This window comes from Solanum verrucosum, unplaced genomic scaffold (assembly GCF_900185275.1).
Source record: "Solanum verrucosum unplaced genomic scaffold, falcon-dt-bn FXZP01000118.1, whole genome shotgun sequence".
In the NCBI taxonomy this organism is placed as follows: domain Eukaryota; kingdom Viridiplantae; phylum Streptophyta; class Magnoliopsida; order Solanales; family Solanaceae; genus Solanum; species Solanum verrucosum.
The window spans coordinates 1,689,586-1,711,852 of record NW_026020568.1 but is presented as its reverse complement, the minus strand read 5'-3'; the positions used below and the strand labels follow the sequence as shown (position 1 = coordinate 1,711,852).

General features: G+C 33.5%; 1 protein-coding gene across 2 annotated transcripts; it reads right to left on the bottom strand.

Annotated features, from left to right (window-relative positions):
• Nucleotides 1-15,410: 15,410 nt before the first annotated feature.
• Nucleotides 15,411-19,406, bottom strand: LOC125810503 (germin-like protein subfamily 1 member 13). 2 transcript variants are annotated; one of them, XM_049489977.1, is made up of 2 exons: nucleotides 19,256-19,382; nucleotides 15,411-15,961 (listed from the first exon to the last, which is right to left on the bottom strand). In XM_049489977.1, the coding sequence occupies exons 1-2, from the start codon at nucleotides 19,380-19,382 to the stop codon at nucleotides 15,411-15,413; spliced, it is 678 nt and encodes a 225-aa protein (XP_049345934.1). The 2 variants fall into 2 exon arrangements, with proteins under 2 accessions (XP_049345934.1, XP_049345935.1); XM_049489978.1 differs by lacking the exon at nucleotides 15,411-15,961 and adding an exon at nucleotides 18,437-19,164 and having other exon boundaries at nucleotides 19,256-19,406.
• Nucleotides 19,407-22,267: the final 2,861 nt, after the last annotated feature.

The following is a 22,267-nucleotide window of genomic DNA, read 5'->3' as shown; positions in this document are numbered from 1 at the left end:
TCAACTAACTCTGTCTATGAAGCCTCTAAACACTGAGGGATGTCGGGACAAGACCCCCGATCATCCTAACAACTGAAATAAGCAAGCAATAAAACAAAACATAACCAAAGGGATCCTTCGGAAAGCAAGGAGACTCATCAACTGACTCTGAGTGCTCAACTAGAATCAACGATGCGCTGGATGCTTATTCTGGTTACCTGTGTCTGCATCATAAGAAGATGCAGGCCAAATGGCATCAGTACATTGAATGTACGAGTATGCGAGGGGAAATCTAAAACAAAACATAAGCTTGAAAGGAACTAAAGAACTTACCTGGCTCAACTCAACTCAACTGATTTCAATATAAAGCAGTGTAAATAAATGCAGTATAAAGAAAAGCTTTAAAACATGGTTTTCAACTCTGTGTATTTAGAAATACAATAATAACTCTGTATGTATGCAAAGATACAATATAAACTCTGAATATATATATAAAAATACAATTAACTCTGTGTATATAAGAATACAAAATATTGTTGTGGGAGTTTCTCTAACCGACGACCATCACTGAAGAGCTATCATGATGATACAACATTTTGCCTCACACTGCCAGGTCCGTCTTATACCTTGTCAGGGGTATAGAACTTGAACTACTAAGGGGACCCCACAAGTCTATGCTAAAAAGCACTGAAGGAATCATCTAAAAAGTATGACCCTTTTCTACCCATGGTGGCTACATGGTTTATGACGGTTGTGAGTTGTCTGAATTTTCCCCCATATCGGTGCTCAATACTACTCCCAAAATATGATACTAGCTCTTATGTTTTAAAAAACATACTTCTTTCTATGATTTGAGATAATTGCTCAAAAACTTAGCTCAAAGGTTATCTTGGAAATCAAAGTTTCCTCCCTTGCTTAATTGTGAAAGCATTTACTCTTTACAGAAAAAACTAGCTCAAAGGCTCTTTACTGAAAAACTAGCTCAAAGGCTCTTTTGAAAATCAAAGTTTCCATTCATTCTTAAGTGTGAAAACATTTACTCTTTGGGAATGCATAGTCCCGATATATTCTTTTTGAAGAAAACTTCAATCTTTACTCTTTATTCAACTCAAAACTCAAGTCTTAAAACAAAGTTAAAACATTTGTAAAAGACTTTGGGAAGACTCTATGAACTTCTCTTGACTAGGCTCTTAACTCGTAACTGATCCTTGAATTGAATTATGGATTCAAGGATTGTGATTTGTGATAGGAAAGATTTCATGATGTTTAGAGGTGTTGTTAGATAGTTACACATGAGAAAAGATCAAGAAATCACTGTCTGAAAGCAAGTCCGCGACGCGGAGATGCATTTAATTATTTGGTTGAAAAATAATTTTTTTGAGGCAGAACGGTCTGTGACCACTCCACAACGCGGAGAAAATTTTGACAACCTTAAGGAACAAGTCCGCGACGCGAACCTGCTACCCAGATTTTCCTGACTTTTTCCTTCTTCATTTTTTAGCCCCAATTCGCCTAGATTCGATTTTTTTTCTCCATATCTCTTTAGATTCAGATACCCAGCGAATGTACACAAGAATCTAACTCAAAACAACTCTAAAATCGATCTTAAACTCTCAAGAACTCCTCAATCTCATCCCAAATTTAAGAACGAAAACAATTCAAGAATACAACTCAAGAACATCAAAGTCTCAATCTTTTAAAACAAAAATCATACTGAAATAAACATGTTTGGCGCGTGAGTGAATGAACCCAACACTATGTGAACTCACATACCTCGTAGGATTGAATCCTTGGCGAAATCCACAATCAAACTTGAACGTTCTTGACGAATCTTGCATTTTCTCCTTCTTTCCCCTTTCTCCAAGCCCTAGCGTAGGTTTCCAATTTTCTAAACTGACCAAATTCGGTTTTGACCCTTAATTAATTCACTAAAACGAATTAAATTACTTGGGTAAGGAAAAGACCAAACTACCTTTTCAAAATTTGAATTGGACTTTCCTTATTTGAACAACCCAAATTCAATTGGTTATATCTCACTCATACGAACTCAGAATCGCGTAAACTCAGTGGCATTGGAAAGATTATTCCAAGATATTTCCTACGATATCTGGAAACATACCTAACTCGTCTTGATCTAGAAGTTATGGTCGTTTTAAGTTGACCAGAAATCCAACTTAACATGCTTAACAAATTTTCCAGATTTTTATATTCTTTCCAAAAATGACTATTTCTACTTTTTAACTTCTTTCTAGTTACGGGGTGTTACAATATCTCCCCCTTGGGACCATTCGTCCTCGAATGAGCTTACTCTTAGTAGGCTAAGGGTGTAACATGTAACATTCAGCTCAAACCCCCAACAATCAATGCAATGACAACATGCTAACTTATAAATGAAAGAGTACTAAGAAGCGAATTAGTACCTTGGTCTGGAACTTCTCCGGTTTCAAAGTGATGTGGATACTTCTTCTTCATATCTTCTTCAGCTTCCCAAGTAGCTTCCTTAACAAATTGGTTCCTCCAAAGGACTTTGACTGATGCTACTTCCTTAGTCCTCAACTTGCGAACTTGGCGATCTAGAATCTAAATCGGAATGTCCTCATAAGATAAGTTATTTTTTATGCTAATAGCTTCAGTTGGTATGATCAATGAAGGATCACTCATGCACTTCTTCAATATAGAGATCTGAAAAATCGGATGAACCGTGGCTAACTCTTGTGGTAGCTCCAACTCATAAGCTACATTACCTACCCTTTTCAATATTCTGTAAGGGACAATATACCGGGGACTAAGCTTCCCCTTCTTACCAAATCTCATAACATCCTTCATGGGTGAAACTTTCAAATATACCCAATCATCTACTTCAAACTCTTGCTCCCTTCTCCTAACATCAATGTAGGATTTTTGATGACTTTGCACCATTTTCAACCTCTCTTGAATCACTTTCACCTTCCCCATAGCTTGATGAACTAAATATGGTCCCATCAACCCTACATCACCAACTTCAAACCATCTAATAGGAGTGGTAACTATTGTTGTAAGCAAACTCAATAAGAGGTAGGTGATCATCCCAATTACCTTTGAAAACAATCACACAAGCCCTTTTGGAATGACTTCCAAAATTGTGCACCTCTATCTAAAATAATTGAAATTGGCACCCCATGAAGTCTAACTACCTCTTGAAGATACAACTTGGCATAATCTTCTGCTGAATGGGTGGTATTTACCGGCAAAAAGTGGGCTGATTTTGTCATTCTATCGACAATCACCCAAATATAATCATGTTGCCTGTGAGACCTTGGTAAACCCGTGATGAAATCCATATTAATCATCTCCCACTTCCATTCTGGAAGTTCTATATTCTGAGCCATACCACCGAGCTTTTGGTGCTCTACTTTAACTTGTTGGCAATTTGGACACGTAGCAACAAATTCTACAATGCCCTTCTTCCTACTACCCCACCAATAAACTTCTCTCAAATCGCGATACATCTTTGTGGAACCCGGATGAATGGAATATCTGGAGCTATGAGCTTCCTCCATGATCTTCTCTTGGAGTTCATCCACCCTTGGTACACACAATCTACCTTAATACCTCAATACGTCATCTCCCCCTTGTTCAAAAGCTAGTACTTTTTGTTGATGAACATTTGTCTTCAATTCAAGCAAAATAAGATCTTGGTCTTGCTTCTCTTTTACTTCTGACACTAATGATGATTCATCCTCATTCATCACAACCACTTCTCCTTCTGTGGAATCCATCAGTCGAATTCCCAAGCATGCAAGTCTATGCACATCTTTCGCTCACTCACTCTCTTTTCTTCCTCAACATGGGCGGTACTACTGATAGACAACCTGCTTAAGGCATCAGCAACAACATTAGTCTTACATGGGTGGTAAAGAATACTCATGTCATAATCCTTGAGTAATTCTAACCACCTCCTCTATCTGAGATTAAACTCTTTCTCAGTGAACACATATTGAAGACTCTTGTGATCGGTGAACACATCCACATGAACACCATAGAGATAGTGGCGCCATATTTTCAAAGCAAATACCACAGTAGCCAATTCTAAATCATGGGTTGGGTAGTTCTTCTCATAAACTTTCAACTGTCTAGAGGCATAAGCTATAACCTTGCCATTCTGATATAACACACAACCCAAACCAACTCTAGACGCATCACAATAGACAACAAAACATTGCGTACCTTCTGGTAATGTCAAAATTGGGGCAGCACTCAACCTCTTTTTCAATTCCTGAAAACTTTTGTCACAAGCTTCAAACCATTGAAATTTCACTGTCTTCTGAGTTAACTTGGTCAACGGGGATGAAATAGATGAGAACTCCTCTATGAACCTTCTATAATAGCCAGCCAAACCCAAGAAACTCTTAATATCAATTAGAGATGTGGGTCTAGGCCAATTCTGCACTGCCTCAATTTTTTGAGTATCAACTTTAATCCCCTCTCCAGACATAATGTGGCCTAATAATGCCACAGACTCAAGCCAAAATTCACACTTAGAGAACTTAGCATACAACTCTTTATCCTTTAGAGTTTGGAGAACTATTCTAAGATGACTAGCATGATTTTTCTCATTCCTCGAATAGATTAGTATGTCATCAATGAACACGATAACAAACATATCTAAATAAGGGTTAAATACTCTATTCATAAGGTCCATGAACGTTGCAGGAGCATTAGTTAAACCGAACGACTTAACCACAAACTCATAGTGACCATAACGGGTCCTGAAAGCTGTCTTTGGAATATCACATTCCCTTACTCTTAACTGATGGTAGCCAGATCTGAGGTCTATCTTAGAAAAACAAGCAGCACCCTGAAGCTGATCGAAAAGATCATCAATTCTCAAATGAGGATACTTATTCTTGATGGTAACCTTATTCAACTGACGGTAATCTATACACATCCTAAGGGAACCATCTTTCTTTCTCACAAATAAGATTGGAGCTCCCCAAGGTGAGACACTTGGTTGAATAAAATCTCTCTAAAGGATCTTTCAACTGCTCTTTTAACTCTTTTAACTCTGTTGGTGCCATCCTATATGGCGGAATAGATATATGACAAGTATCTGGAAGAAGGTCTATACCGAAGTCTATTTCTCTCTCAGGAGAGACTCCGGGAAGATCATCAGGAAAGACTTCTGGAAACTATCTTACTACTGAAACTGACTGAATATGAGGTATCTCAACACTAGAGTCATTAACTCGGACTAAGTGATAGACACACCCCTTAGAAACTAACTCCATTGCCTTAAGATACGAAATGAAACAACCCTTAGGCACTGTTGAACTGTTTTTCCACTCTAAGACTGGCTCATTAGGAAACTGGAACTTGACAACTCGAGTTCTACAATCAACTGAGGCATAACAGGTCCATACCAAGAATGACATTAGCACATGCAGGAGTCTTAGTAGCCCATTGTGCCTTACTACCTTGCGAATGCGCAGGTCTAGCTCTGAAGTTATGAGAATTCTGACTATTGTACTCACATTTGTTCCTTGGTGCAGGTGCACTAAATGATGGAGTAGGTCCTTTCTGCTTATGTTGGAAAGAAGACCGGTTCGCATTACTCTTTTGATGCCCAGATTCATTCCCTGATGTCTTATCCCTCTTATTCTTAAACTCTTCTCTATCCTTCAGCTAGTCCTCCTCAACTTGTTGCACATGGATCATCAGTCTTGCTATGCCATGTAACCTATTAGCATGGTTCCCTTACTTTTCTTAATTGACAAACGAGTCAACCCAACAACGAATAAACTCATCCTGCTCCTTATGTCAGCAACCATCTCTTAGCTCACGGGGAAAGAAACTCCCCATGAAGGCCTCCTAAAATAAAGCCCAACTCACAATTAAGCATGAGTAAAAAGAAACTTTATAGAGATTAACTCTATCGCACGAAATAAATATGAAAAAAGTGAAGGAATTCCTAAATGTTGCAGCCTCCTAATTATAGATGTGCCGTGCTTCACACCGATAACTAGAACTCTACATACACGACTTCATAGACTCCATGGGACTCTTAAACTCTGTGCCCTGATACCAAGTTTGTCACTCCCCGAGCCTATACCTGGGCGGGACTAGCACTCGAGAACCATTGCAGGTCCCAAGCAAACCCTTGGCCTGGCTTTCTTACTCAGCGAAAGACTTTACTCAAGATAAATATATTTAAAAATAATACACTGAACTGCTCAATAAATAACTGAGAATGTAATAAATAACATTCACTACTAAAGTGGCAACTCAACTATCAACTTAACTGAAAAGGGAAAAGTAAAGACTCGTGAACTAACATCAACTAACTCTGTCTATGAAGCCTCTAAACTCTGAGGGATGTCGGGACAAGACCCCCAATCATCCTAACAACTACAACTGATATAAGCAAGCAATAAAATAAAACATAACCAAAGGAATCCTCGGAAAGCAAGGAGGCTCACCAACTGACTCTGAGTGGTCATCTAGAATCAATTATGCGTTGGATGCTGATCCTGGCTACATGTGTCTGCATCATAAGAAGATGTAGGTCAAATAGCATCAGTACATTGAATGTACAAGTATGCGAGAGGAAATCTAAAACAAGACATAAGCTTGAAAGGAACTGAAGAACTTACCTGGCTCAACTCAACTTAACTGATTTCAATATAAAGCAGTGTAAATAAATGCAGTATAAAGAAAAGCTTTAAAACATGGTTTCAACTCTGTGTATTTAGAAATACAATAATAACTATGTATGTATGTAAAGATACAATATAAACTCTGAATGTATATAAATATACAATTAACTCTATGTATATAAGAATACAAAATATTGATGTGGGAGTTTCTCTAACCGACAACCATCACTTAAGAGCTATCGTGATAATACAACATTTTGCCTCACGCTGCCAGGGCCGTCCTATACCCATGGTGGCTACATGGTTTATGGGGGCTGCGAGTTGTCTGAACTCTCCCCCATATCGGTGCTCAATACTGCTCCCAAAATTTAATACTAGCTCTTATGTTTTAAAAAACATACTTCTTTCTGTAATTTGAGATAATTGCTCAAAAACCTAGCTCAAAGGCTATCTTGGAAATCAAAGTTTCCTGTCTTGCTTAATTGTGAAAGCATTTACTCTTTACTGGAAAAAACTAGCTCAAAGGCTCTTTACTGAAAAACTAGCTCAAAGGCTCTTTACTGAAAAACTAGCTCAAAGGCTCTTTATGAAAAACTAGCTCAAAGGCTCTTTTGAAAATCAAAGTTTCCTTTTTTGCTTAAATGTGAAAACATTTACTCTTTGGGAATACATAGTCCCAATATACTCTTTTTGAAGAAATGAACTTCAATCTTTACTTTTTACTCAACTCAAAACTCAAGTCTTAAAACAAAGTTAAAACATTTGTAAAAGACTTTTGGAAGACTCTATGAACTTCTCTTGACAGGCTTTTAACTAATCTTTGAATTGAATTATGGATTCAAGGATTGTGATTTGTGATAGGAAAGATCTCATGATGCTTAGAAGTGTTTTTAGATAGTTAAACATGAGAAAAGATCAAGAAATCACTGTTTGGAAGCAAGTCCACGACGCGGAGATGCATTTAATTATTTGGTCGCGAAATAAATTTTGAGGCAGAACGGTCCGTGACTACTCCGTGACGTGGAGAAAATTTTGACAATCCTGAGGAACATGTCCGCGACACAGACCTGGTACCCAGATTTTCCCGACTTTTTCCTTCTTCATTTTTTAGCCCCAATTCGCCTAGATTCGATTTTTTTCTCCATATCTTTTTAGATTCAGATACCCAACGAATGTACACAAGAATCTAACTTAAAACAACTCTAAAATCGATCTTAAACCCTCAAGAACTCCTCAATTTCATCCCAAATTCAAGAACGAAAGCAATTCAAGAATACAACTCAAGAACATCAAAGTTTCAATCTTTTAGGACGAAAATCATACTGAAATAAACATATTTGGCGCGTGGGTGAATGAACCCAACGCTATGTGAACTCACATACCTCGTAGGATTGAATCCTTGGCGAAATCCACAATCAAATTTGAACGTTCTTCACGAATCTTGCATTTTCTCCTTCTTTCTCCTTTCTCCATTCTCCAAGCCCTAGCATAGGTTTCCAATTTTCTAAACTAACCAAATTCAGTTTTGACCCTTAATTAATTCACTAAAACGAATAAAATTAATTGGGTAAGGAAAAGACCAAACTACCCTTTCAAAATCCGGATTGGACTTTCCTTATTTGATCAACCAAACATCAATTGGTTATATATCACTCATATGAACTCAGAATCGCGTAAACTTAGCGGCATTGGAAAGATTATTCTAAGATCTTTCCTACGATATCTGGAAACACACCTAACTCATCCTGAGCTAGAAGTTATAGTCGTTTGAAGTTGATCAAAAATCCAACTTAACTTTCTTAACAAATTTTCCAGATTTTTATATTCTTTCCAAAAATGACTATTTCCACTTGTTAACTTCTTTCTAGTTCTTTCTAGATACGGGGTGTTACAAATACCGAGGGTATTTTTTGAGCCAAAACATTTACATCAAGGGTGTTTAGGGCAGGGGCGGAGATACACCTTAGCATGAGTGGTCAGATGAACAACCTTCGTCGGATAATTTTTACGAGTATATATGTTAAATATCGATAATTTTGGATATAAACTAATTGTTGACCAATTTTGACATACTAAAGAAAGATAGCTCAATGGTTAAGGTTGCTCAAAGTCGACTCTCAAGGGCCTAAGTTTGAGCCCAGACTAAGGCATTTTGTTTTTTAAAAATTTAGTTTCTTTTTTAAGAGAACAAAAGTGATGTTCCAATCTTTATAATTTGACCAACAAGGTTTGTTGTTTTACTTGTTCTAAAGTATGAACACCCTTGATGAAAGTCTTGGCTCTGCCACTGGTTTAGGGCCCGAAAGGTGAATGGATGGTAAATTTGCACCAATTCAAATAGTTGAGAGGCATTTTAGGCCCATCTCCATTTTTTAAAACTAGTTTCTAGCCACGTGCCACGCACATGTATCCTAATTTAATTGGTAATATTTTTTATAACAATCTAGATAATCAAAACATGTCTCTAATAAGTGTTATGTCAGGTGTAAATTAGTATATATATATAGATAGATAAAGATAATATTAAAATATGTGTATGATGATAAATAGAAAATTTAATGTGAAAAGGCTTACATGCTCAATTTAAAGAATAGTAAAAAAATTAAGTGGATTATTCAATGTCATCTAAACTTGAAAACTGTACTTATATAATTTAGTTAGATATGCACGGTATAAAATGAGTTTATTAGTAATATTATTAGGTGTAAATATGTGATAATTATATTGTACCAAATACTGTCTTATAGATGTTATTTTTAATTGTATATATTCTACTTCGATGTTTCAATTTCTTTATCATGATCAAAACTTTTATTGTAGATATTGATATCTCTCTAGTTCTTGGTGTTTTTTTGTATCAACTTATTATGTTATTGATTTGCGACACGATTTTTTACATTAACATCATTTTTTACTTTAAGCATTTCCAAAAATGACCTAAAGAAAGAAGAATGTATCGCTAAGTTATTAATATATAATAACGCAAGTAGTATGCCTATTATAGCAAGTTAATTATAAATTGTACTCCCTCCGTCCCTTTTTATATGTCATCCTTTTCTATAAATAGCTGGATCACAATACTTGTCATTTTATAAAATTTATGCATAAATTACCATATTTTGCCTATTATACCCTTGATAGAGCAGTTAATTAATCTTGTCATATATTAATAAAGTTGACTTAAAAAAACATTAAATAAGGGTAGAAGGGTAAAGTTACATCATTTCTTAATGCAAGTGCAAAGTAAAAATGTGACATATAAAAAGGGACGGAGGGAGTATGTAATAATAATTGAAGATGAAGATCAAAGTCTAAGCCTATAACATTTGTCATAACAAAGATAGAGAAAATTTCTTTCTTTACAAAGAGAGGTTGTTCGGATACCTAGCATCCCGTCAATAAAAGCTATATATGGGGAACAAAAATTGATAAATTGATATTTTTATTTGAATTTCATTTGAACTTTTTCTTAAGCAAATATGATCTACTCTTTCAGTTTAAAGACGATTAAAAAGTCATTTAATCTAAAAACTTCTACACCAAATTGCAATATGCAAGTAGATAATAAATTAAATTTCTAACCGAATAAAATTAACAAAGTATTAAAGGAATTACTCTCTGACAGTATGCATGGAAGTATATACATATAAAACAATTAATCTCTATGTTTATAACATTAAGTGAAAAGTGTATTGTACATTACTAAATCTTACATTGGGAAAATTTAAAAGATAATTATTTTTTAATATTAAATAACATATACCATCTCAAACATCTCAAGAATGAGATTTAAACCACATATAGATACATATAAATTATAGATATACCTGAAAAGGGAGAATTTCTGACCGATAGAACACAAATAGAATAATAGGGCAAAGACAACTTGTAAGCTTTTATAGAGTATTGCAATGTAAAGAATAAGAAAAGGTTTTAAGAGAAAAATATTAATGCGGAAGACGAAAGAATAATGCGGAAGATGAAAGGTAGAATCAATCTTAATAACTAAACAAATAGTGAATGGTTGTTGTAAAATGAGAGAAAAATATAATAATACTAAACAGGTAAGGAAGACAAATTGTGATGAGAAGTATAGAGTGGAGAATATTATTTAAAACTCTTCAAGTGTGTTCTCACAAGGATGAAAAGACTACCCTTTTATAGAATTTAGAAAACACACGTTTTCATCATTTAACCAAATACGTTAATACAACTATAATAAATACAATGAATACATACATTACATTAGAGATGAATTAAGAGAAACATCCACACAATTAAGTGGATTTGTAACAATGGCCATGTTCTGACTTAATCATAACTTAAGTGTGAAGCATTAAACTAATGTTGGAATGAGTGTAAACGGAAGAAGCTCAAAGGATAACAATTAAAGCCTCATTAAGAAATGATAAACTCTAACACCTAACCATGTATATTTGGTCTAATTAACTTTTCATTATTTATTTAATAAAAAAAATAGTGAAGGATATTTTCGTAATTCAACTTTGAGGTTAGGAGCTTCACGAAAACTGCACAGGTGAAATAAAATAAAGTTAAGCAAATTATTCAGATTATACAACATATATACAAAAACTATGTCTCATTCCCAAACAAATAAGTATTATAGAAGGAAGATTTGCCTGCAGCCTGAGAGTCATTAACAGCAACACACACACATATATATATATATATCATTAAAAGTGGGAAGCTTTTAACTTCAAAGTTGGATTACCATTTTACCCTACTATAAGTTAAAATGTTATAAAATATTTAATTAGTCAAATATTAGAATTCTCAATAAGTTTTCTCTAATAAATATTTGTATTCATAACCGAATTTTTATGCAACCTATAATTACAATATTTAATATGTATTAACCTCTCACAATTGAATTATTATTAATAATAATAATAATTGACAATTATATATATATATTAATTAAATCAAACATTTAATTAAATATCTAATTAAAAAATATTATTTTGCGCACCTTAAGTAAAAGTTAAATAAAATTCAATTAATTAAATTTTCAATTACATAAATTGAACGGGATTTGGAAGTGGAAAAGTGGTACTTTAATGCTCAGACAAACATATCCAAGGAATTCACATAATACATGATTAATTGCTTTAAATTAACACATCATGTATTACTTTACCTAACTTTTACAATTCCTATAATTTTTCTTTTCATTTTCTTTAACTTGACTTATCAAATTCTAACACTTTTAAATTAGTAACCAATCTTTATTAATATAACAATCAGTAGAATTTGAATAGTTCATTAAGTATTTAAGTGTAGGTTAATAATTACATATTATGTTAAAAGGAATTTCAAAGAACATAAAAAAAAAAAACACTATATAAAGGTAACAAATAATTTCCATTTCCTTCAAGTTTTGTTTCTTTAGTTGAGCGAAAAAAAATCTGGCCTCCTTCTCATTTTCTTTCTTTTCCTTTAAATTTTTCCTTTTGCATGAAATAAATAAAATGGGAGATGGAGAAACATGTAAAGTTGATACATGTTGGAATTGAATAATTGTCATATCAATTTACATGCAACATTCAACATTCATTGGATGATATATGAAGACTACTATCTCCGTATTGCAGAAATTCATGAGCTATGAAAAGGAGGAAGTTGGTTTATTTGGAAGACTGATTTTAGAATTTTCATTAATTGATTTATTCTTATAATGTACTGTAATTATAATTGTTTACGGCTATAGATAAATGCGACGTTATTTGTGTATTTGGAGGGAGTTATAAAATGATATCTTGTAGTATTTTACTATAAAAGTGGGAACTACCAAGTTAAAAGTTTGGGAACTACCAAGTTAAAAGTTTACATCTCTGACATTCATCTCAATTTGTTTGTTATTGTTGATATAGTAGTTGGATATCACAGGTTATATGCCTTCATGGCATCATGTGATTGGTATTGAAAAAATTATTTCGTAATTTTTTGTATTCTGTAATGTGTCTTCATATGTATCTTCATATTTGAATTTACTGATTCATTGTACAGAAAGAATTAGGAGTATCTGCATCATATATAAATATAGTATCAAACTTTAAAAGGAAAATTTTCTTTTATTTTGATATGATATCATTGAATAAAAACTATTTTAGCTACCACAAAATATAGGTATCTTCTCTTAAATAGTCGGGTAGATTTACTATTACATTTTCTAGCCGGCATACATATATATATATATATATATATTGGTTACACATGATCGTACACATTACAAATGAAGTATACATATATAATATATTATATACTCACCGATTTTTTTATAGTTTAATCAATTGGATGAACAACTATTTATGTTAATTCTTCAAAAATAATCTTAATTGCAAATTTTTGCTACATTAATTTTCAAAACTAAATATGTATGTATTTTTTAAAATATCATTAACACGCGCAACGCGCGTGCACGGAAACTAGTAAGCATAAACAGGGGAATTACAAATGAAAGCAGTAATGACTAAAGTTGTTATGAACCACCACATCCTCATTGTTATAGCAAAATTCTGTTTTCTTTGGGTTTGTTATGTTTTTTTTTCAAACAACCAGAAAGGTGTGACTAGTTATACTAAGAAAAAAACAAAAGGTACTGAAAATTCAGCGTCGAGTAAATTTGGTAAGGTATGTGGTGTCACAAAATTGTGTAGAGATTCACAGATTTTTCCGTTAGCAAGAGGGGTAATTTTAGGTTAGAAAATAATAGGTTGGGCGTTGAGGGACCAATAGATAGAAGAAACTAGTTCATTTGGCAAGAAGATAATGACATAAAAAAGCATTTCAGTTTTGGAAACCTGTAATTTAATGTATAAATGTACTTAACCTCAATTGGCATCATTTTACTGCAAATTTGTGTGTGCATAAATAAACACTTAAACTTGTATAGAGTTGGAAACTCGTATAAAGTTGTCCAAGTAGACACATACATCCGACATGAAACAATACATATTAGTTGAAACATGTATCTACTTATTCAACTTTATATAAATTTAAGTGTGTATTTGTGCACACCCAAAGTTAGAGAGGATTGTTATCAGCTGAAGTCAGATTAAATGACATATTTATGTATTAAACCTTTTGAAAAGTATAAAAGTAAGACATACTGAAATAGGATAGGTACAACTTTGACCATTCTCGATAAAATAAACCAAGATTCTGTACTCGCACTATCTTAGCATAGTTACCTTTTAGTTATATATAATTTCATTATAACTTACAAGCATTGCCGAACTTGAAACCATTCCTAGATCTTCACCCTCTTCAATGTCTTCACCCATGATAATCACCCGGAGAATTTTAGAACTTGTCTCTTTTTTTTATCGTTTTCAAATCCCTTTTTTGTAATTTTGTTAGCTAAGCTGAAAATAAGGGCAAATGTGATAACAGCGGGGGCACAATGGACCTAAGCTTTAACAGAGGACAAAATCAAACGTTTTTGCGAACCACAAGGGCAATTTTGGACCTTTCCTCCCCTTTCTAAGAGGAGTAGGATCTTAGATTGATATGTCATTTCCTCTCCTTTCTTTGTAGATTATTAGCCCGGGACAACTATACCAGTGTGCAATTTGCATAAAATCTAGTTTTCAACTTTAAAGTAGTAAGTGTTGCAAGTGAACAGAGAAACATTTATTGTAATAAAAAAAATAAAAAACTTTGGATCAACAAAGGCTTTTTATGGACCATGCCACTAGATTGAGACTGTTATCTTCTTATCTGAGTAAGGAATGAATATCGGATTCTACTGATGTTCAACCAGCGATCGAGCCTAGTGCTGCTTGTGGCTTATCCTATTTCAACTTGGATTGAAAATACCAAACAGGAAAGGAAATGATTCATTACATTATAGTACATGTATATATGTTTTTCAACTTTTACAAGTGAAACTCAAGAATTGTGTCCTAGAGCTCGAACTTATACAGTTGGAACTCCAGGAAAGCATCTGAATCGACTAATAAAATGTATGTCCTTTCCAGGAAAACCATCTCAATTTTAAAGTACGTACTTGATATGAATCTGTATATTGTGTTAGTATTATTGTCGCTTACAGTAAGGGAAACGATGTTGATATACATCCAGTTGTCCTAAGGCGGTTGATAGAGAAGTTACAGCTGCCTGGAACAGATGATCTCACAGAAGAATCATGTGCTTTTCATGAAATGGCCACTGCTATACTAGTGAAGATCCAGAGGGGAGGATAGAGAAAACGTCAATGATACCGAGGAAAATTAAGGACTTAATGTTGTTTGAGAATCTGGAGATCAATTTTTCTTTGAAGAAGAAGTCCTCAACTTGTAGGATAAGCATCTACAGAGGCAACGTCTCATAAGCCCCCGGTAATACCAGATGATTTTCACAGTTCTATATCCCTGGAATTGATGAAAAATCCTGTCATTGTTTAATCTGGCCAGGTACCATTATTGGATCTTTAACATATTTTCTTGGTTAAAAATTGGTTTTGCATCATTGCTATCCATTTCTCTTGATCCCTCATGACAGCAAACTCATTTTTACCAGTCTTTCCATTTCTCTATCTCACTTAATTCAAGTTGTTGATTATATATAGCTATTAAGCATGTCAATTTCACTCTAAGATTACACAAGGTACATCGCCAAGGCAAACATAGAGCTTATTCACTAGTATATATTGCAATATTGCCACTTTATTTATTAGAAGTAAAGTATTATTCCAACGCTTTCATAAGACGTCGGTGCTCAGCTAGTGCGCTGCAAACTACTTTCAGAAATCATATTTTTAATGACATATAATATAGCCTAAGAGAATTTCCTTCGAAGTTCTGCAATCTGTGTCTTACTAAGTTGGAAGCCTTGGGCAAGAACGTCGTCCATAATGGGTGGATTTGAAGCAAAGATTGAATTAGGAATAATGACAAATCCAGGATTTTGACTGTTGAAAGCAGCGAGATTAATAGCTTTTTTGTTTCCCACATTATACTGGAAGTGAATAAGACCTATTGGAAACACAAACACATCGCCAGGATACAAGATTTTGGAGAAGAGACGACTCTTAAAAAAGTTTGCGGGATCAGGAACAAGAAATCCTACATAAATAACACCCTCCAGGACAGTTATCAGCTCAGTAGCTCGAGGGTGCGTGTGAAATGGAACAAGACGTTGAGGTTCCAAGTCAACACGACCAATAGAAATACCAAGAGTGTTAAGTCCAGGCATGTTGTTTACATCCACAAACTTTGCAGCACCACCAGCCCCGGGCGCTGCAATGCCACTAACATTAAGACCTGAAGCAAAGAAATCATTTGCTGTTGCAAACTTTGGGTCTTTGCAAATCTTTCCATTCACGAAAACTGCACAGTTGAAACAAAAAAAAGTTAAGCATATTATTCAGATTATACAACATATATACAAAAACTATGCATCATTCCAAAACAAATAAGTATTATTATAGAAGGACGATTAACCTGCAGCCTGAGAGTCGTTAACAGCAACACATATGTCCTGTAGAGGATTGTTATCATAAGCATAAACAGGGTAATTAGAAAAGAAAGCAGTAATGGCTAAAGTTGTTATAAACCACCACATGCTCATTATTATAGCAAAGTTTAGTTTTCTTTGGATTTGTTATGATTTTTTTCCAAACAACCCGAAAGGTGTGACTATTTATACCAAGAAACAAACAAAAGGTATTCAAAATTCAGCATCGAGATTCATGTGTCTTAGGTAGGGCTAGAATAGAGTTCTACATGAGACAATTATATACTATTGGAACTATAGTTAGTCAGATCTCCAAGTTAGTTATGAGTTAGTTAGATATTTTATCTTATTGTTGCCAACTGTATTACGGCAGTAATCAAGTTAGTTAGGACACATATTTTTCTCTTTTCCTTGTATAAATAGATAGCCTCTATTCCTTTCTTAACCACTTTTTTTCCATTGCTAATGGTCCACACTCATAATGTAGATGGAGGAAAAATATTGTTCAAAATTTCATAGTTTAGGGCATTTTAGGTCATTCCACATTAAATAATTTGAAATTACTAACATATACTCATGTGATTGGCCTAAATTTGGGTTCTATAGTAAAATAAAAATAAAAGTTAGCCATATACTCTCTACCCTCACCTCCTCCTCCCCATTCACTTCCTCTCTTTTAATTTTTTTTTTCTTCTTTGATCTTGTCCAAACATTTTAAATTTTAGTTTTTTTTTAAACTTATGACAAAACAAAGGATAAGAAAGGAGGAAAATAATGACGACATTCATATAAAAATGCAATAAGGCATAAGTACCCCTCTAGATTATGACCGAAATTACAAAGACAACACATTTTTAACTAAACTAAGGTTTTATTATCCCAGACTTATTCATTTTGTAATTGTTTACCCCTTTTGGCTTATGTGGCACACTCTGTGACTCTCACTTACTTGAACCGCGTGGGAGATATTTGGAGGCCACGCAAGCCAAAAAGGTGTAAAAAATTACAAAAAGAAAATGGGTTTGAGGGGTTTTAAGACCGTAACTCGGTCATAGTTTAGGCGGATATTTGTGTCTTGTCCCTATAAAAACTATTAATTCAATAGAAAATGATTTAATTAAGCAATTGTGTACATATTTTTATTTTTGTGTGTACCCAAAATTTAAAATAAAAGAATGAAAATAATCTTTTCTCCTATCCCACCATGATAATAATACAAATTAAAATAACAAGAACACATGCATAAGTTCATTTTAAGTATGAGTCACTAATATTTTGATTGCAAATAAGAGATTAAAAAAAAGAAGAGAGAATGAACAAGATAATTGGATAACTAATAGAAATGTTTATATTAATAACAAAATTAGATGAACAATCAGACGTGGCAAGTATGAATTTTAATCGGATTTCCAGTTATGAGTTTAGTTATAATAAATTGGGGGTTGATATAAAATAAGTCAGTAGGAAGATAACATGAAATTAATAATCTTTTTAATACTATTTTTCAAGCATAATCAGGTCAAAGTATGAAGCATATGTGATTTTTATTATTTATTTGACAAGAGTTTAAATTTAGACCAATTAGATTAGGCAACATAATAAATAAATATTCAATTACTTTACTTTACTAGAACTATTAAAATTAAGGACAAATATGAGCCAAAAGATTAATATCGAGGCTATTTTTTAAACCAAAATGTTGACATCAGGAGTATTTGGGAGCCGAAAGGTGGATGAAATTTAAGGCCCTTCTTCATTTTTTTTTTAACAATAATTTTGTTGGTTAAGTTGAAAAATAAGGGCAAATATGTGCCCAGTGGGGGTGGGGGTGGGGGGCACAATTGACCTAAAATATAACAAATGGCAAAATCAAACCTTTTTGCGAACGACGAGGGCAATTTTGGACCTTTTTCCTAATAGATATATAATGGGGCCTTAAAACAAAATAAAATCTAATTTTCAACTTCAAGTCAGTGTTGCGAGTGGACAAAGAAGCGATTCTTGTAATAAATAAAAACAAAAATTCCTTGAATCAATAAAGGCTTGTTCTGGACCATGCCGCTAGCTAGATTGAGACTGTCACCTTCCAATTTACGTATAGAATGATTATTAGCCCTACTAACATTGACCGGTGATCAGTTTTAAAACTGTTTTTTCTATACTAATTGAATGGTGGTAGAGTGAATGAACCGATAAATGTTACTGGTTTCGGATGAATTGCTTCTGAAACAAATGTCTTATATATTCTATAGATTAATACACATGCACATCGATCACTTTGATTAATCAAGTTGTTGATTTATTTCAGAAATTATATATAGCTATTAAGTATGTCAATTCCACTCTCATATTACACAAGGTGCTTATTCATTAGTATATATTGCAAAGAAACATTAAAGTTACATACATTGTCCCTTTATTTTATTCGGAGTAAAGTATTATTCCAACGCTTTCATAAGACGTTAGTGAGCACCTAACGGGCTGCAAACAACTTTCAGAATCACATTTTTAAAGGCATATAATATTATAGCCTAAGAGAATTTCCTTCGAAGTTCTGCAATCTGTGTCTTACTAAGTTGGAAGCCTTGGGTAAGAACGTCATCCGGAATGGGTGGATTTGAACTAAAGATTGAATTAGGAATAAAGACAAATCCAGGATTTTGACTGTTGAAAGCAGCAAGATAAGTAGCATTTTTGTGTCCGACATTATACTGGAAGTGAATAAGACCTATTGGGAACACAAACACATCGCCAGGATACAAAATTTTGGAGAAGAGACGACTCTTAAAGAAGTTTGCACTATCAGGGACAAGAAATCCTACGTACAGAGTTCCCTTCAGGACAGTTATCAGCTCAGTAGCTCGAGGGTGCGTGTGAAGTGGTGCAAGACCTTGAGGTTCCAAGTCAATACGACCAATAGAAATACCAAGAGTGTTAACTCCAGGAATTTTGTCGACAGTCAAAAACTTTGTAGCACCACTAGACCCGGGTGTGCCACTAACATTAAGACCTGAAGCAAAGAAATCATTTGCTGTTGCAAACTTTGGGTCTTTGCAAATCTTTCCATTCACGAAAACTGTACAGGTGAAATAAAATTAAGTTCAGCATATACAAAAACTATGCCTCATTCTGAAACAAATAAGTATTATAGAAGGATGATTAATTACCTGCAGCCTTAGAGTCGTTAACAGCAACACATATGTCCTGTAGAGGGTTGTTATCATAAGCATAAGCAGGGGAATTACAAATGAAAGCAGTAATAGCTAATGTTGTTATGAACCACCACATGTTCATTGTTATAGTAAAGTTTTGTTTTGATTTTTTTCCAAACAATCTGAAAGGTGTGACTACTTATACCAAGAAAAAAACTAAAAGGTATTGAAAATTCAGCATCAGTCTATTTGGTAGGGATGTATAGAGTTCCAAATGAACCAATTATATATATGTTGTCACAAAACTATGTAGAGAGATTCAGAGATTTTTCTGTTACGAAGAGGGGTAATTTTAGGCTAGAAAATAATAGGTTGGGTGTTGAGGGACGAATAGATAGAAGAAACTAGTTGGTTTGGCAAGAAGATAATGACATAAAAGAAGCATTTCACTTTTTGGAAAGGCATAATATAATGTATAAATGTGTTATTTAACATTGCTTCAACTGACATCTATGTTTTGCAATTTTACGTCTATAAATAAACGCTCAAACTTGTATAAAGTTGTACAAGCATCCTAATTGAAATAATATCAATCAGTTGATTCATGTATTTACTTGTTCTACTATATACAACTATACAAATTTAAGTATCTATTTGTGCACACCCAAAGTCGAAAACCATATATAGTTATCCATTGAAGTCAAGTTAAAGATCATAAAAGTAAAACATACGGAATAGTTTAGGCACAATTTTGACCATTCTCGATAAAATAAACCAAGCTTGAGTACTATGCACTATCTTAGCATATTTACCTTTTAGTTATAACAATAAGCATTACCAAACCTCAAACCATTGATCTCTAAAACAATTTCTATCAGAAATGGCCGCCCAAACGTTCATTAGATCTATTTTCGAACTTCAAGCAAGTGTTGCAAGTGGACTTCTTGTAATAAAAACAAAAAGCCCTTGGATCAATAAAAGCTTGTTCTGGACCATACAGTTAGATTTAAACTATCACCTTCATATTTAAGCAAGGATTGATGATTATTAGACCCTACTAGCATTGACCGATGATCGGGCACAGTGGTGCTTGTTACTTTTCCTATTTCGGCATGGATTGAAAATACTGGAAATAAAAAGAAATGATTCATTCCGATTGACACGAGAGTCCAACTACTTTCTTAGAATTCAAGTTATATATTTGAAAGAGATTGGTCTCCTTGCTTCTTTCGTAGTACACTCTTCTTCCCACGTCCAAACCTCTTTTCTCCACGACCCACAAAGATAAAATGTAGGGCCAATATCAACAGTTCAACATGGAAGAAAGGACTCACTAAATCACGATCAGTAGCTAGTACTAATCCAATAATATAGTCTATATATATAAAAGTTTTTCAACTTTTACAAGTGAAACTCCAAAATTGTGTCTTAGAGATCGAACTTATACAATTGGAACTCCAGGCAACGAGAGTCCTAGAATCCAGTAAAATATTGGCATAATACATAAATGTATCTTTTAACTTGGCTTCGTGTGGCATTTATGCCCTCCAACTTTGAGTGTGCACAAGCGTCTTGCGTGTGGCATAATACATGTATGACGATGCCACGTAGGATGCAAAATTTTCATATAGGACCCCACATCGAACGTATGTGTCTATTTGTTCAACTTTATACAAGTTTAAGCGTCTACTTATGCACATGCAAAGTCGAAGGGCATAATTGTTAGCTAAGATCAAGTTAAAGGACATGTTTATGTATTATGCACAAAAATACAAACTTCAAACTTATAGAATTCAAACTCCGGATAATGTCACAGAGTGTCAAGAATCTTAAAATTTTCAAAATGGTGTAATATTTAATCTTATGCTCCATTTCTAAATTATTTTATTTGTGGCTAATATATTGTTTAAGTCCCACATAAGTGGGATGTAATGAATTTAGACTCCTTATAGTTATATGAATTTGAGTAATGCTTCGTTCATAAACTAGCTTTTGGTGAGGCTGAGTTAGGAACATTATTCATTTCTTTACATATATATTTAGGCTTTTGTACTTCCTTTGGCGAGTTAATATCTCAGATAGTCACTCAGTTTTGAATAGTTCACTTAGAAAGTCAGTCAACTTTGAGTTGTTCACTTAAAAAGTCACTCAACTTTGTTTTATAACTCAAAAGTCACTCAACTCTTGGTGTTTCACTTTGAAAGTCACCCAACTATTGATATTTCACTTAGAAAGTCACTCAATCAATTTAAACAATATTTTTATTAAATCTTGTAAAAATACAAAAAATAATTAAACTATTTTTTAAAAATGATAACAAGATGCTTATTTAAATTATTATATTGGATTTTGTTGAAATATAGTTTTTTTTTTTTTAAAAAATAGTAAAACATTGCTACTGTGCGTTTAGTTTTAATTACTTCTTTATCAATTTCAACCTCTCTTTTTTTTATAATTTTGTAACATATTTAATACTAGTCATACAATTACTAGAACGGAAAAGGTTTTTTTTGGGTCAATGGTTGTACGTTTTTTCAGAAAATTATAATTAAATAATTGGAGCGGATCAATAAGATAATTAAAATAGATATCTTATTATTTCTTTAAAAAATAGTTTAAAATAAAAGTTAATGAAAAATTATTTAAATTGATTGAGTGACTTTCCCAAGTGAAATATCAATAGTTTGGTGACTTTCTAAGTGAAACACCAATAGTTGAGTGACTTTTGAGTTATAAAACAAAGTTCAGTGACTTTCTAAGTGAACAACTCAAAGTTGACTGACTTTCTAAGTGAACTATTCAAAGTTAAGTGACCATCTGAGATATTAACTCTTCCTTTGGCCAAAAGCTTTTGCTGAGTTTGCTTCTTAATATAGGGAACTGCTAGTGCTAGTTTGGTCCCTGACTCCCTAGTCTTGCCAAAGTAATTACTCCCTCTGTCCAATTTATGTGACAGACTTTTTTCTATATTTATTAACAATTTAATTTAAACGCATAATACATAAACATGACTCTTAACTTGGTTTC